The sequence below is a fragment of the Aedes aegypti genome, chromosome 1 (assembly GCF_002204515.2).
Source record: "Aedes aegypti strain LVP_AGWG chromosome 1, AaegL5.0 Primary Assembly, whole genome shotgun sequence".
In the NCBI taxonomy this organism is placed as follows: Eukaryota; Metazoa; Arthropoda; class Insecta; order Diptera; family Culicidae; genus Aedes; species Aedes aegypti.
This window is the reverse complement of record NC_035107.1, coordinates 101,135,526-101,149,871: the sequence shown is the minus strand read 5'-3', so window position 1 is coordinate 101,149,871 and position 14,346 is coordinate 101,135,526. Positions and strand designations below refer to the sequence as shown.

Genomic DNA, 14,346 nt, shown 5'->3' with positions numbered 1-14,346 from the left:
TAAGAGCTGAATAAGTATCTTATAAAATCCTAATTCAGCTTCAGTATATTATAAGAACAGTTGATCCAATAGAGGCCAAAATGACGTTTAACAAACACATTGTTCAGCAATAAATAAGCCTTGTTGAAGCGATCACACTATAGCTAAATTTCATAAAATGGACAAAATATCCGAAATTCGTGTTGAGTTCCGAATGCATTTCAAAGCTCATAAATTATGCTATCTTAAAATTTTTGAAATAGCTGTTCAGAAAATAAACATGGTCAGTCTCCAGAAATGCAGAATTATTGTGAAAAACAAAAATAAACATTTAAGCTAAGTATTCCGAGTAGGAGCAAAGTACTGACAAACAAAGCGTGATATTGACTTGATTGACATAAGAGATAAAATATCTGAAGACAATATCAAAATTGTTTTCCTGGAACTTCTAAACCTATGAAAAATTTGATGTACGCAGATCTAATGAATAGTTCGCAGTTATTGGTAAAATCTTGCAGAATCTAAATATGACATGCCAATTTTGTTCTAGTAGTTTATTTTAGATATCATTTCCAGATATTTTATATCATATATCTATCAAGTTAATATCACTTTTAGCTATCCATATTATATTTTTTATTGCTAAGCTCTTTTCGCCTGCTCAGGATGTTTTTCCGTACAAGAAAAATGGAAATTTCTTTGACAGAATTGATTAAATAAATTTCTATAGCCAGCTACATTTTAAATGACATTTCTTCACAACTGAATAAATACTGCGCTCTAAGAAAAATGATTTTCTTGGCCATTTCCGAAAATAAAAATCGCATCAAGATATTCGAATATTTTTCTATTCAGGTGGGTTCTGAGGACTAACCCTTCAAATGATTCAAATATATTCATACAGAGATCTTTTACTTCAATGCATATGTAATAGGTTTATGAAAAATACAAATAAAAAAATAATCAAACTATAATTTATAAAATTATTTAAGTTAATTAATCAGTTTTGAACAAACTTAAACTTATTGTGAAATTAGATTAATCATTTCAGACTGTTTTTACTTTGTGTAAATAAACATTATTTTGACCAACATCGACATAAATTTTCTCACGGTGCGCTAAAAATATCCGACTGAACTCAGCTTGGATCAGCACTAAACAGCAGCTGAATAATATGCTTGTTCAGTTGTAGATTAGCACATGGTACTGTTGATTAGACGTTGTCGAATAGAAGCTCGATCATGGTCAATATTCAGCTATGAGAAGTTTATACTTTGCACTGGACGGTACAATCATCAATTCTAGGATGGCGCAGATGGCAAGGCATACCACTGACGATTGGAAGGTCTCGAGTTCGAATTCAGTATACAGGCGATTTTTAAATAAGATTGTTATACTATCATAATAATAGTGCACACTACATTTATAAAGTGCCTAGAAAAATATATTTTCTTTTTTATTAGTCTTTAATTATTTTTAGACCAGCCGTATAAAAGCTGAACGAAATGCTTGTAAAACGTTTTTAAAGCTGAAAAATAAAGTTGGTATTCAACGACATGCTTTAAAGTTTCTCCAAATTTGTGTGAACAATGCTTTAACAAAGGTTGGCCATGGATATTATTAAAATGTTATAAAACATGATGCTGGATAAAACTGCCATAATGGTGTTTGTTAAATGAGTGAATGTTAGTTGGGTTTCTTTGCTACGTCACATGGCAAAGGTCCTTGTGATGCTATTGGAGGAACCATAAAGCGCATGGCCACAAGAGCAAGTTTAGCCAAAGAACGTGAGCATCAAATTAAAACTGCAAAAGAACTATTTGATTGGGCGAATCGCAGAAAAGAAGAAGATTTAACAAAATTATCATTTTGTTTTACTACTACTGAAGAGTACGAATTAACGGCATCAGAGCTCAGCGAGCAATATAATAACGCGAAAACGATCCAAGGAACCCAAAAATTTCACTGTTTCATTCCATTGTCAGAAAATAAAATTAAAGCAAAACTATACTCGAACTGTACTGATAATGATGCAAAAGTGTTCGATATTGTAAAAAAATTGAATAACAATAAATAAATAAATAAGTATTAATAAAATGTTTTCATGATCTCATAACGCATACCCAAATCCAAAACTTTTAAAGTTTATACATAACATTTAGAAACTCATCGATCATACTCTAAAAAAAATATCCTGGTAAAAAAAAAATTATTTTCGTGTAATCTGTTAATTCATTTTAATTTATACATATATACATATACATATAATATTTATACATATACATAATATTTATACATATAATATACATAATACTAATGAATACATGAAAACGACTTGTTTAATTCACGCAAGGCCCTTAACAATAAAATCAGCAACAAATTGCGGTTCCCGTAATAATTTACACCGAAAAAAATTTTTTTTTCTACTAAATGTGAAAATTGTGACATGTTTGAAATGTCATAACTTTTTTGTTTATTGGTTTACCATCACCAAATTTTTATGGTAGATAGCTAATATAATGGACCGTTTTCCCTCAAAAAATTACGTTGGTATTCCGATAGGGTTTTGAGATATTCGAGTTTTTGTGTCAAAAATTATGTTTTTTTAATGCAAAAAAACAATTTTTTTTACTGTGTGTATTTTTTTTGGAATCTTTATTTAGTTGTCTAACTTTGTTTCTTTAGTTGTCTAACAATCGAACGAACCGTTTTTGCTGTGCAGCTTTTTGAATATTTTTAAACCATTTTCACATACACCCTTTTGACTCAACTTGAAGATTTGAAATCGGAAAATGACGATTTAGATGGAACTGGAAAACTGTGCAATGTTTCAGCTCAATAGAAAAAAATGAATTAAAAAATTTACCAAATTTTGGTGCTGTTGCTTGGAATCACTCAGTACGATTTATTGCGCGCAAATCACACAATCGCCCATAGCAAGATCTGTTTAACTAGGTAGGTCAACTGGCAAACTTTCAAAAAGCTGAAACAACCTATCTTATGATAGACCTTGCTTGTATACACTTGCACTGCGATATAGTATGCGAGATTCGACCGTGATAATGAGAAATTTGGGGTGAGTCTAAATGGGTGCAAAAGTCGCAATTAAATTGAAAGATTTTTTACAGAGATTTCATATTTTTTCACATACCGACGTAAAAGATGGCGCATCTTGTACAAAATTTTTACACTCTGAAAGAACACTTTTAACCTGTTAATTACAAAGTATTAGCCCAAATGCTGAAAGTTTTCGTAAAAATATGCAAGGTACATGAAAATTCCATAATGATCAAGATTTTGACACCGTGTGCATAACATCCAAAACAAACGTGTTTTGTCATCCACCCACCATAACGTCGAGAACATCGTACGGTTTTAAGGAAGGAATTAATAACCACCTCTAAACTTTCAATTGCATAAAACAAATCGATCGATAGATCAAATTTTCAGCCCATCGGTTCTTATTCTCTTGCCGTGGGCCTCGGGCCGTGCGGGTAGAGTCGTCAGGCATTCATTTGCATCCTGTCATGGGGTGTGGGTTCGATTCCCGCTTCAGTCATTGGGACTTTTTATCTCGGCTGTGCCTTCGGAGCATGCTTGCCCGTTGTCTAGTGTTAAGATACAGTCTGTGCAGATAAATGACTGAAGACGGTGTCCATGTTTTTTAAATTTTAACTCTTGAAAATGGTTGGATTGGCCTAATTTCGTGTAACGTATTTTCAAGCAAAAAGTTGAGATACATCGAAGAATTGTTACAAATTTTCAAAACTGTCGTGGAGCACTTGCTGAGGCATGATCTGAAAACCGCTGAAAGGTACGAATGTGATGTGGTTTTCTGTAAGCAAAAGTCCATTTTTATCTATTCAAACCCGTTGAGCAGAATCCTAATAAAGAAAATCTAAGAGTAGATTAAGTATTGTACCTATTGGTACCGCCTTAATTGCGTTATCATTCGTATCAACTCGGATACAAGTAATTTACACTGAACAAGGCTACAAAAGGTAGTCGAAATACGTGTATCTGTCAAAAGATAATGCAATAAGGGCAGAATTAAAAGGTACAATACTCATTCATCTTTAAGATTCTCTGCATCCATTTATAGGCTTTATCGCAACATTTTTTTGGTGTGCTACTTGGGAGACGAAGCCCGTTAGCGCATGACGGCTCACCATATTAGCATGTCCGAAAGAACTTGAAACTATTGAGAGCCAGGCTACAGGTCCAAAGCCCTGATAAAGGTGGATAGTTGTGACGGCTATGACCGTGGTCATCATGTAAAGAACAAACGGTCAATACTGTATAGTGTCAGCACCAAGGAGGCAGCCCTTCTAGCACGATGTAAGTGGCGCAACCCTGGTTAGGTGGCCTATCGAAGACTCTTCACCAACCAAGAAAGGCAAAAGTAGAGCAAACGGATTGATTTTACGGCAACAGACCCGGCAACGAATAAAGGACAACGATTGGAAAGTTGAATTTTGGAACGTGAGAACTTTGAATAAAACCGCGCGTGTTGGGCTCTTGAACTGCGGAATGTCGGCGTGAACGTGGCAGTTATCCAGGAAATACGCAGGCCGAGAACCGGAGAACGTGAAATCCAAGCGATGGCCCCCATTGCCAACACTTCATTCAAGTACCACATCGACTAGCGGTGGCGACAGAGCAGAACGTGGAGTTGACTTCATAGTGATTGGGAAGCAGATGAAGCAAATTATTCGGTGGAAACCGGTGAGCAACCGAATCTGTGTGTTGAGAATGAAGGACAAGTTCTTCAACTACAGCCTGATCAGAATATATGTGCCAGCAAACGATAAGCCCGATGACATGAAGGATGAGTTCTATGAGAGCCTGGATAAGGCCTACGGAGAGTGCCCAAAACAAGATGTCACGATAGTCATCGGCGACACAAATGCGCAGATCGGGAAAGAAGATTTCTTCCGACCCGTTATTGGAACGGAAAGCCTCCATTCCGTTACCGATGATAATGGCCTGCGGCTAGTAACTTTCGCTGTTGCTAGAGGAATGGCAATCAGCAGTACCTACTTCGCACGAAAGAATATCCGCAAACACACCTGGCGACACTCGAGTGGCGATGCCTGCTCCCAAATAGACCACGTACTGGTTGATGGGCGACATTTATCAGACGTCATGGATGTCTGTCAAGACGCTCCGAGGCCCTAATATCGGCTCGGATCATTATCTCGTTGTAGCTAAAATTCGGACGTGGTTATCCAGCGTCACGAGTTCCAGAACCAACAGGACGCTGCGCTTCAATATACAACGCTTGTCGACTGATGGGGTAGATGCACAGTACTGCCAGCAGCTAGACGAGCAGTTGGGAAGAATCAACGTTGCTGGATTGACATCTTCTGCCTGTGGGACCCTATCTACGAAGCTGTGACAACAACGGCGCGGGAAGTGATTGGCACTGGTCAACGACGAAGACGAAACGACTGGTTCGATGAAGAGTGCCAGATAGTGACAGACGTGAAGAATGTCGCTAGAAGCCGTATGCTTGTGGCCGGTACCAGACGCAGTACAAAGCGCAGGGCAGCGAGAGCTGAAGAAAAGCGAATCCACCGCATAAATAAAAGGAAGCACGAAAAAAGTGTGGTAGCTGAAGCTCAAGAAAGCATGAACCGGAATGATATGCGAAGATTCTATGCAACGGTCAATGGTGCGCGGCAAAATACCGTACCAGTGCCCGCCATGTGCAATGATCGAGAAGGGAATATGCTGACCGATAAAACGGCGGTGACTGGCAGGTGGAGAGAGCACTTTCAGCAATTGTTGAACAGAAACAGGATGAACATTGATGACGACGATCTGGACCTGTGGACCCACCGACCATAGGAGACGTTAAAAAGGCTATCAGCGAGCTGAAGAACTGTAAGGCTGCTGGGAAGGACGAGATTCCGGTCGAGCTTCTCAAGCACGGAAGTGAGCAGCTTTACCAGTTGATCGACCGAGTACTTCTGAAGGTATGGGAGGACGAAGAATTGCCCACCGGCTGGTTGGATGGCCTCATACGCCCAGTCTACAAGGAAGGGCACAGACTGGAATGTGCCAATTACAGAGGAATTACCTTGCTGAATTCGGAGTACCGTAATCCGGGGTAACATTGATCAGTTTTTAGAATATTTCTTGAATATTTAATTCAAAAATGCAAATGTTCTGATTTTTATTTTTCTGAAACAAGTACTGCCACCCATTACTCGTGACTATATACTGTATTTTGGTTTTTGAATGATTTAAGCATGTTTAAAAAAAATGTTTTATGTGACTTTTTCATTTAGCTGATATGGGGTAACATTGATCATCGATGTAAACAACGTTCGGTAATATTGAAAATGTCGTTACTTACTTAAATCATGGCCCCTGAAGCCGAATATGATGTCCAAACGCTTACATCTCATTTACTTTTAGAGTTATTTTAAAATTAAAAACACCTCGAACAGCGGAATACGCCTAAAAGTAAGCAATTTCCTAAGGGAATTCTACATTCTAAACAGTAATTCGTTAATGTTGCCTAATTGAGCATACTTATAAAAGTTTTGACAGCGAAATCGTTTTTGGCGAAGCCATTTTTAGTGAGAACCGCATTTTCCTTGCTCATATCGCTTGCAGAACTTATTTGAGACATGAATCTTCGGTAAGGTCATCCTTAACCATTGAAATCATTGTTTCGCAAACTTGACAAATTTACGCATAAAGTTAACACAAATTTTGCAAAAATCTTAATTTTTAATAGTTCATAAATATAAGAAAGAGAAGCAACATTCATGCTTTTGAAATGTTTCATCAATAAATGATGATACCAACTTATTACGAGATGAGTCATTCCGATCAATGTTACCCCGCTGATCAATGATACCCCGGATTACGGTACAAAATTCTGTCGCGCTTCCTGTTTAACAGGCTGCGTCCGCTCGAGGAATCCTTCGTCGACGAATAACAAGCTGGTTTTCGTGAGAGCCGTTCGACAACGGACCAGATGTTTAGTTTGCGAATGATCCTATATAAATTCCGGGAGTACAACTTGCAGACTCACCATCTGTTTATTGATTGAAAGGCGGCGTACGATTCAGTGAAAAGAAATTAGCTTTGGCAGATAATGTCTGAACATGGTTTTCCGGTGAAACTAATTAGGCTGATACGTGCTACGCTGGATGGTTTGAAATCAAGTGTTCGGATCACAGACGAGGTGTCAACCTCGTTTGTGACGTTAGACGGGTTGAAGTGGAGAGACGCACTTTCAAATTTACTGTTCAACATTGCACTCGAGGGTGCTATTAGGAGATCTGGCGTTTAGAGAAATGGCACTATTATTACAAGGTTGCACATGCTCCTTGGCTTTGTGGACGATATAGACCTAATTGGAATCGATCGCAGGTCAGTGGAAGAGGCTTTCGTGCCTCTGAAGTGGGAGGCAGCGAGGATAGACCTGACCATTAATCCTACCAAAACGAAGTACATGGTTGCAGATAGAGATAGAGTCAGACATGGTGGTGTAGGTGCTGAGGTAGTGTTTGATGGGAATGTGTTTGAAGTTGTTGAAGAATTTGTTTACCTTGAAACACTTGTGGCATGTGACAACGACGTTTCCCGCGAAGTGAATAGACGTGTTGCGGATGCGAATAGGGCTTTTTACGGACTACGTAACCAGCTTAGGTCCCGCAGCTTGCAAATGAAAAAAAAAAAATCCGCCCTCTATAAAACATTGATTCTTCCGGTGGCTCTCAACGGGTACGAAGCGTGGATGTTGAAAGAGGCAGACCAGAAAGCTTTCGGTGTTTTCGAGCGTAAAGTGATGCGGGCAATACTCGATGGGAAACTCGAAAATGATGTGTGGCGTAGACGCATGAATTACGAGTTGTATCAAGTGTACAAAGATGCGAATATTATTAAGCGTGTAAAATTTGACAGACTTCAGTGGGCTGATCACTTAGTGCGAATGTCGGAAGATAGAATTACGAAAATAATATTCAGCAGGGAACCAGGTAAAGGTCGGCGGCTTCGAGGAAGACCACGAATACGCTGGCTGTTCGCAGTGGAAGAGGACCTGGCGACTCTAAGCGTTCGGGACAACTGGAGAAGTTTCACCCAAGACCGACGAAGATCGAGCTCTACAATACGCCCGGCAATGGAGCGACGCTACGTTGTAGCCATCAAGGTATCAAGGTAGGTAAGTACTTGGAAGAAGATGTCTACGGCAATGCACGATCGATTCTCGAATGCTTTTTCAAATAGACGTAAATAACATTCATACAGTTTTGAGAAAATTATTTAAGAAGAAACACATCCTGTCTTCAAAAACTGTTTAAAGACGAATCACCTTTTCACCATTTTTTCGCCGTGTACATCGTTTAAATTTTGCATACAATCAGCTCGCGTTTAAAAACTGGGTAGTTTTTCTATTATTTTTTTTACGAAAAAAACATATGACAGAATGATAAGCAGTATTCCTCTGTTCCTTGCAACGTTTTTGTACCAGTGTAAAATCGACTCAAGTAGTGTTTTGTTTTGATTCGTAGTTAAGTCGCTTTGTCTCTCTATACAACGTTTAGTCTGCGAAACACGCAGGATCGATAAAGTAAGATTGTTTTCTGACTTTTCTGACTTGATACTATTTTAATAAGTTTTCGAGAATTTTCGAATAATGATTCTTCTCGGGTGCGTACTGCCTTATGATGCTTTTGAGGACCCACTAGTAACGCATCTGTAGGCTTCTACTTCAAAGATTGTTTGTTCACATATAGATAAAAATACATCCCTGATATAATTGAATTTTAGATGCCATATTTAATTTTATTGAACTTCAGGATAATTCACCTTAACGGTTTACGTTTTCGAAGTAAATCCATTGATCTCAATCAACCATCGAGACATTATGATATATTTAGAGCTTCTTTGATCAAGCGAAAATGATTATTTTTAATCCGTTCAGAGTGCCAATTGTACTCAATAGATTCCCACTTATTACATTCCAATGCTTACAGGTACTTGACTCGCTTCGGCATCGTCCAGATATATTCCACAATCGTGAATAGTTTCATCGCGTGATTTCCATTCGCCTTGTTATCACTTGCCACGTTTTTCTAGTCTGTCTACAGGTCGTTCTGATTACTGCTACTACCTAGTCTTCCTCCCATCCAATCAGCTGATGTCTATATTTACACTATCAAAATTACACGCCCCCAGGGCGCTGCCCGGTATGACGATATTAATTATCGTTTAACATGTTCGACGATCCTGGTCGGCGATGTCGATGACAGGAAAGCCACAATCTATCAGTCTAGGGAATGTCCACCCGGTCCAATCGGTCAGTGTCATTGTCGTTACCGAACTGCCGAGGTGGTGTAAAAAATGTAAACATAAGTGATAATGCAAAAAATAGACCCGGCGTCCCAGCGCCGTTTTCACCCTTTCCATTTCGGCGACGCGTGGGAACCGGTTATCACCGCGAGATAGTAGGAAGTCTTCCATGCCTCGGCGGAGTGAACAAACCTTAACATAGAAAGAGAACGGGTGACAGCAGAATTAATTATCAAGATGTATCTCTGGGGAGCACGAAACTGATAAACCAACAACAGGTTTCAACGCCCTATATAAGACAGTGACTGTGGGTCATTAGAAATCGGGCAGGCATTTCTCCGAATGGCCAATTGCTAATTGATTTTCGAGGTGTTGGGGGAAAAGACTTTCGGTGGTGATTGCACATTTTGGGTAGTTCAGTCGGAAAGAAACCGCATTCGAGTGAGGAGATGTTGTCGTTGAAGACGTTGGGCCTTGTGGCCTTGCTGATTGGAGTGACCTGGGCCTATCAGGTCAAACCCAGAAACTATCACAAGTTGGTGGAGCAGCAGAAGAAGTTCAATGGTGAGTTTGATGAAGAGTTTACGTTGTGACGATTACAACAATTGGATTTCCTATTTTTGTTAGAACGTTTCGAGAAGGAGTTCTTGGCCGAACACATGAAGTTCACAGAAAGTGGAGTGAAGTCAGCTCGTCTGGAGGAAATGTTTGAACACCTTCGCCAGAAGCCGGACATGTTCCGCCAGGAGCTGGACAACCACCCACTGCCGTATCAGACCACGGAATGTACGGCTTGTCGTGCTTTGGTGACTACGTATTTGACTTATCGCCGAATCTTGAACTGGGACCGCGATCGTATTGCTGCCCAAGCTGCATCCACTTGCGATACGTTAGGAATTCTACTGCCGGAGAATTGCGTTAAGATCATTGACAAAAACATTGACATTTTCCTGTACATCATCGACAACAGGCCTAGCCTAACGGCTCAGACCATATGTGGAGTGATTTTCCAATCTGGAGCATGTGTTCTGGAGGATCGAGAATTCTTGGACTGGACTATCAACGTATCTCCAGGTGGTACTCCGATTACTTCGTCAAAGACTGGCTCCAATCGGGGACCCAACGATTTCAAGATTGTTCATTTGACTGATTTGCACTACGACCCTCACTATCGCACTGGATACAACGCAGTCTGTGGTGAACCGTGTTGTTGCCGTGAAGCGCAAGGTATTCCGGAGAATCCGGAAGAAGGAGCCGGAGAGTGGGGAGATTACCGTGATTGTGACTCACCTTGGAAGGCAGTTGAAGATGCCGTCCGTGAAGCCGGTCGTCGTCACCCAGATGCTGCGTACGTGTACCACACCGGAGATATCATTGATCACGGAGTATGGGAAACGACTATTTCCGGAAACGTTCAATCAATCACTCGTACCAATAACTTGCTGAAAACTGTTTTCGGAACCACTCCGGTGTACAATGTGCTGGGCAACCATGAGATTACCCCCACAAATGTATTCGCACCAAGTCACATCGATAGGCCTGACTTCTCACCTAGCTGGGTCTACGAATTAGTCGCTGATCAGTGGTCAAACTGGCTCCCAGCAGCAACTAAACAAACTATTCTTCAAGGCGGATTCTACACTGCCTTGGTGCGGCCTGGATTCCGTGTCATTGGTCTTAACAATAACGATGCCTACACCTTCAACTGGTGGATCCTATACGATCCAGCGTACCTCCGCGGTCAACTGCAGTGGCTGCACGATACCCTCCTGGAAGCCGAAAAAGCCGGCGAAAAAGTCCACATCCTGGCTCACATCCCAATCGGGGCTGGAACAAGCTTCGTTACATGGGCCCGACAGTACCGTCGTATCCTGGATCGCTTCTGGAACACGGTTCAAGCTCACTTCCACGGTCACACGCACGCCGACGAGTTCAACGTATTCTACTCGGCAGCCAACTCGCAACACGCCATCAACGTGGCCTTCAATGGAGGCGGTACCGTACCTTTCAGCAACTTCAACCCGAACTACATCGTTTACTATGTAAACCCACAAACTTTCGTAAGTCCTTCGCATAAATCCTGTTTCCAAACCCATCACATATCGCATTCTACTTGAACTTCCAGGAAGTCACCGATTTTGAGTCGTTCTACTTCAATCTGACCGAGGCGAATCTGAACCCGCAACGGGACCCCCTCTGGACTCCGCTCTACTCGTTTTCGCAGGATTTCAGCATTCCGAACGTGTCGCCAGCTTCGCTAGACACTTTGGCACGCCGCTTTGGGTCGACCCCGTCGGACCTGCACCGCTACTGGCAGCTCAAGGTGAAGCGCGGTGATCCCTTCCTGCAGGCGGGTTGCGATGGAGAGTGCCTGCTCAACCATCTGTGCGAAATCGTTACCAACGAAGCCAACGACGATCGGAAATGCAATGAACTGGTTTCGATTTTCCGACAAATCGATGACGATAAGTGGAACTGGTAATAGAAATAAAAGTATTTGCTGAAGTGCATTTCCATTGGCAGACTAATAAATTGTTGTTTTTTATGCTGCACCCAGATAATCAATGAACTGTATTAAGCCCGCTTTTATGAAAACAAAAAAAAATACCTGCACAATCCAGTAAATTTTCGTTATATATGCCGAGCATATTGAAGCAAGAAGAGTGGTGTTAATTAATAAAAGAAATAACGTAATTTTTCGTAAACATAAACTTAACCTTCCGATTGTCGCGCTGTTGTATTTTGTACAACAGTTGTGATTTATATGCTATCATTTTGCCACAGAGATAGCAAATAGTATTCCTCAATAATCTTCTTATAAACAAAACTTGACAGTGTGACCCTAAATAACGCGGTAAAAACGACGAATGGACACAGAAGTCGCATAATAACGAACGCACTATATACGGATCAGGTAGAATACAATGTGAAATCAGTTTATCGCAAATAGGGTAACGACTGTTTATTTCGTTCATAACCGCTAACAGTTGGCGCCACCGGCAAAAAGTACAGACAACAACCTTTGGAACATTCAGTTTCTCTCACTGGCCGCCGAGCAGCGACACTGATGTTTGTATTCAACTCACTGATCGCGCTACGCCGGATTCTCTAATGTCTCAAACTTCCAACACAAGTGCATGGAAGAATGGTAGAAGAATGGCTATCGGATGGTACCCCTCTTAATTCGTTTTTTGACCGCTTGGTAGTGTATTTGAAATTGCCTTCTCCTCACGTTTTTAAGACGGATCAAGAGTTTAAGATCATCGTCTATAATCACGGATTCAAATTTTACTTCACATTTTGGAATTGCAATGCTCCTGGCTTCAACAACGGAATTTGATCAAGTTTCAAGAGCATTGTCAATATCAAGTTTAGTTTGTAAAGAAATGTTAACATCAAGATTAGAGTCAATATACGTTTCATATATATTCCAGTCGGCTCGAAAATAATTGAAAGTGGAGCTGATAGGATTGAGAATCGCTCCATGGGATATTTAAAATGTAACAGGGACATGATCAGAAACAAAATCAGCATGAGTAATCAGTTGGCTACAAAGATGACTAGAGTCGGTTAAGATCAAGTCAATCGTAGATGGATTTCTAGAAGAGGAAGTAGGGCTATTGAATTATACCCGAGCAACACACATGTTATAATTGTGTATTATCAACTTATATATGACTGATTTTGGTCATATATCAGTTGATAATACACAATTATAACATGTGTGTTGCTGGGGTATATTCTGAAGAGCACACATTAAATAAAATTCTGCCGTTGGAATTACTTTGAGAATTATTCCATGACCGATGTTTGGCATTAAAGTCACCAATGACAATTTTTTTTTACTTATTGCGAGTAAATTTTCGCAAGTCAGTTTGGAGCAAATTAACTTGCTGTCCAGAGCATTCAAAGGCAAATAGGCAGCTATGAAAGTATATTTACCAAGTTGTGTTTCAACTAAAACACCTAAAGTTTAGTTTAAAATGACGAAAACAGTTGATGTTTTATATGCCTATGAATGATGATTGCAACACCCCCACAAATTATTATTTGGATCCATTAGAAAAACGTAATCCAATTACAATTTGATTTGTAAATTTTACACCTTCTTGGACTGCTTCAGTGGTGGTGGCTTTGAACATTGCATCAATCATTAGATTCAATTATTCAATTAGTAAATTAAAATCATAGGCAGACATATCCCTTGAAGTGGGTACATTATCTGATGATTTCCCATTAGAATTTTTGGTAGACGAAATGGCGGAGTAGGAGTTACATACCTGTGGCGGTAGGGTTTTATTCCATTTGATTTGAAACAAGTAGAATAGGTACTCATAGTACGAATAGGGGAGGAGTTCAAATTACCTGATATCGGCAAAGGATTTACCGTGGATAGATACATTCGAAAAAAGATTCGAACGGCTACCCGACGGATTAAAATTAGTTTGTGAATGAGCATGATTATGATCTTCCTGATGGGTATGATTCCTAATCAACCGATCGTTAACTGAAAAATGAGTACTGTTCGATACTCTACCAGGCAAATTCCGGAAACGACCGTTATCGTAACGGATATTATCTTTCATCTGCCTGCACGATCCTCAACGACTCTTTTGGCGTGAAGGACAATCCCAAAAATTTGACTTATGATTAGCCCCGCAATTAGAGCATATGAACTTGGTGGTATCTTCCTTCACTGGACAGACGTCCTTGGCGTGAGAAGAACCTCCGCAAATCATGCATTTAGCATCCATGCGACAATTTTTTGTACCATGACCCCACTTTTGGCACCGACGGCACTGAGTGGGGTTCTGGTAATTTCCTCCAGGTTTCTGAAAATGTTCCCATGTCACACGGACATCGAACATAAGTTTTGCTTTTTCTAAAGCTTTAATATTATTTAGTTCTTTTTTGTTAAAGTGAACTAAATAATATTCTTGAGAAAGCCCTTTCCGAACAATGCCAGATTGGATTCTCTTTTTCATAATGATTACTTGGACTGGGGAAAATCCAAGTGAATCATTTATTCCATTTTAGATCTTGTAAGGAGGATCC

At 40.1% G+C, this 14,346-nt stretch overlaps 1 protein-coding gene across 1 annotated transcript; it reads left to right on the top strand.

Annotated features, from left to right (window-relative positions):
- Positions 1 to 9,591: 9,591 nt before the first annotated feature.
- Positions 9,592 to 11,849, top strand: LOC5571519 (sphingomyelin phosphodiesterase). The gene is made up of 3 exons (XM_001659719.2): positions 9,592 to 9,855; positions 9,919 to 11,351; positions 11,417 to 11,849. The coding sequence occupies exons 1-3, from the start codon at positions 9,741 to 9,743 to the stop codon at positions 11,771 to 11,773; spliced, it is 1,905 nt and encodes a 634-aa protein (XP_001659769.2). The 5' UTR covers positions 9,592 to 9,740; the 3' UTR covers positions 11,774 to 11,849.
- Positions 11,850 to 14,346: the final 2,497 nt, after the last annotated feature.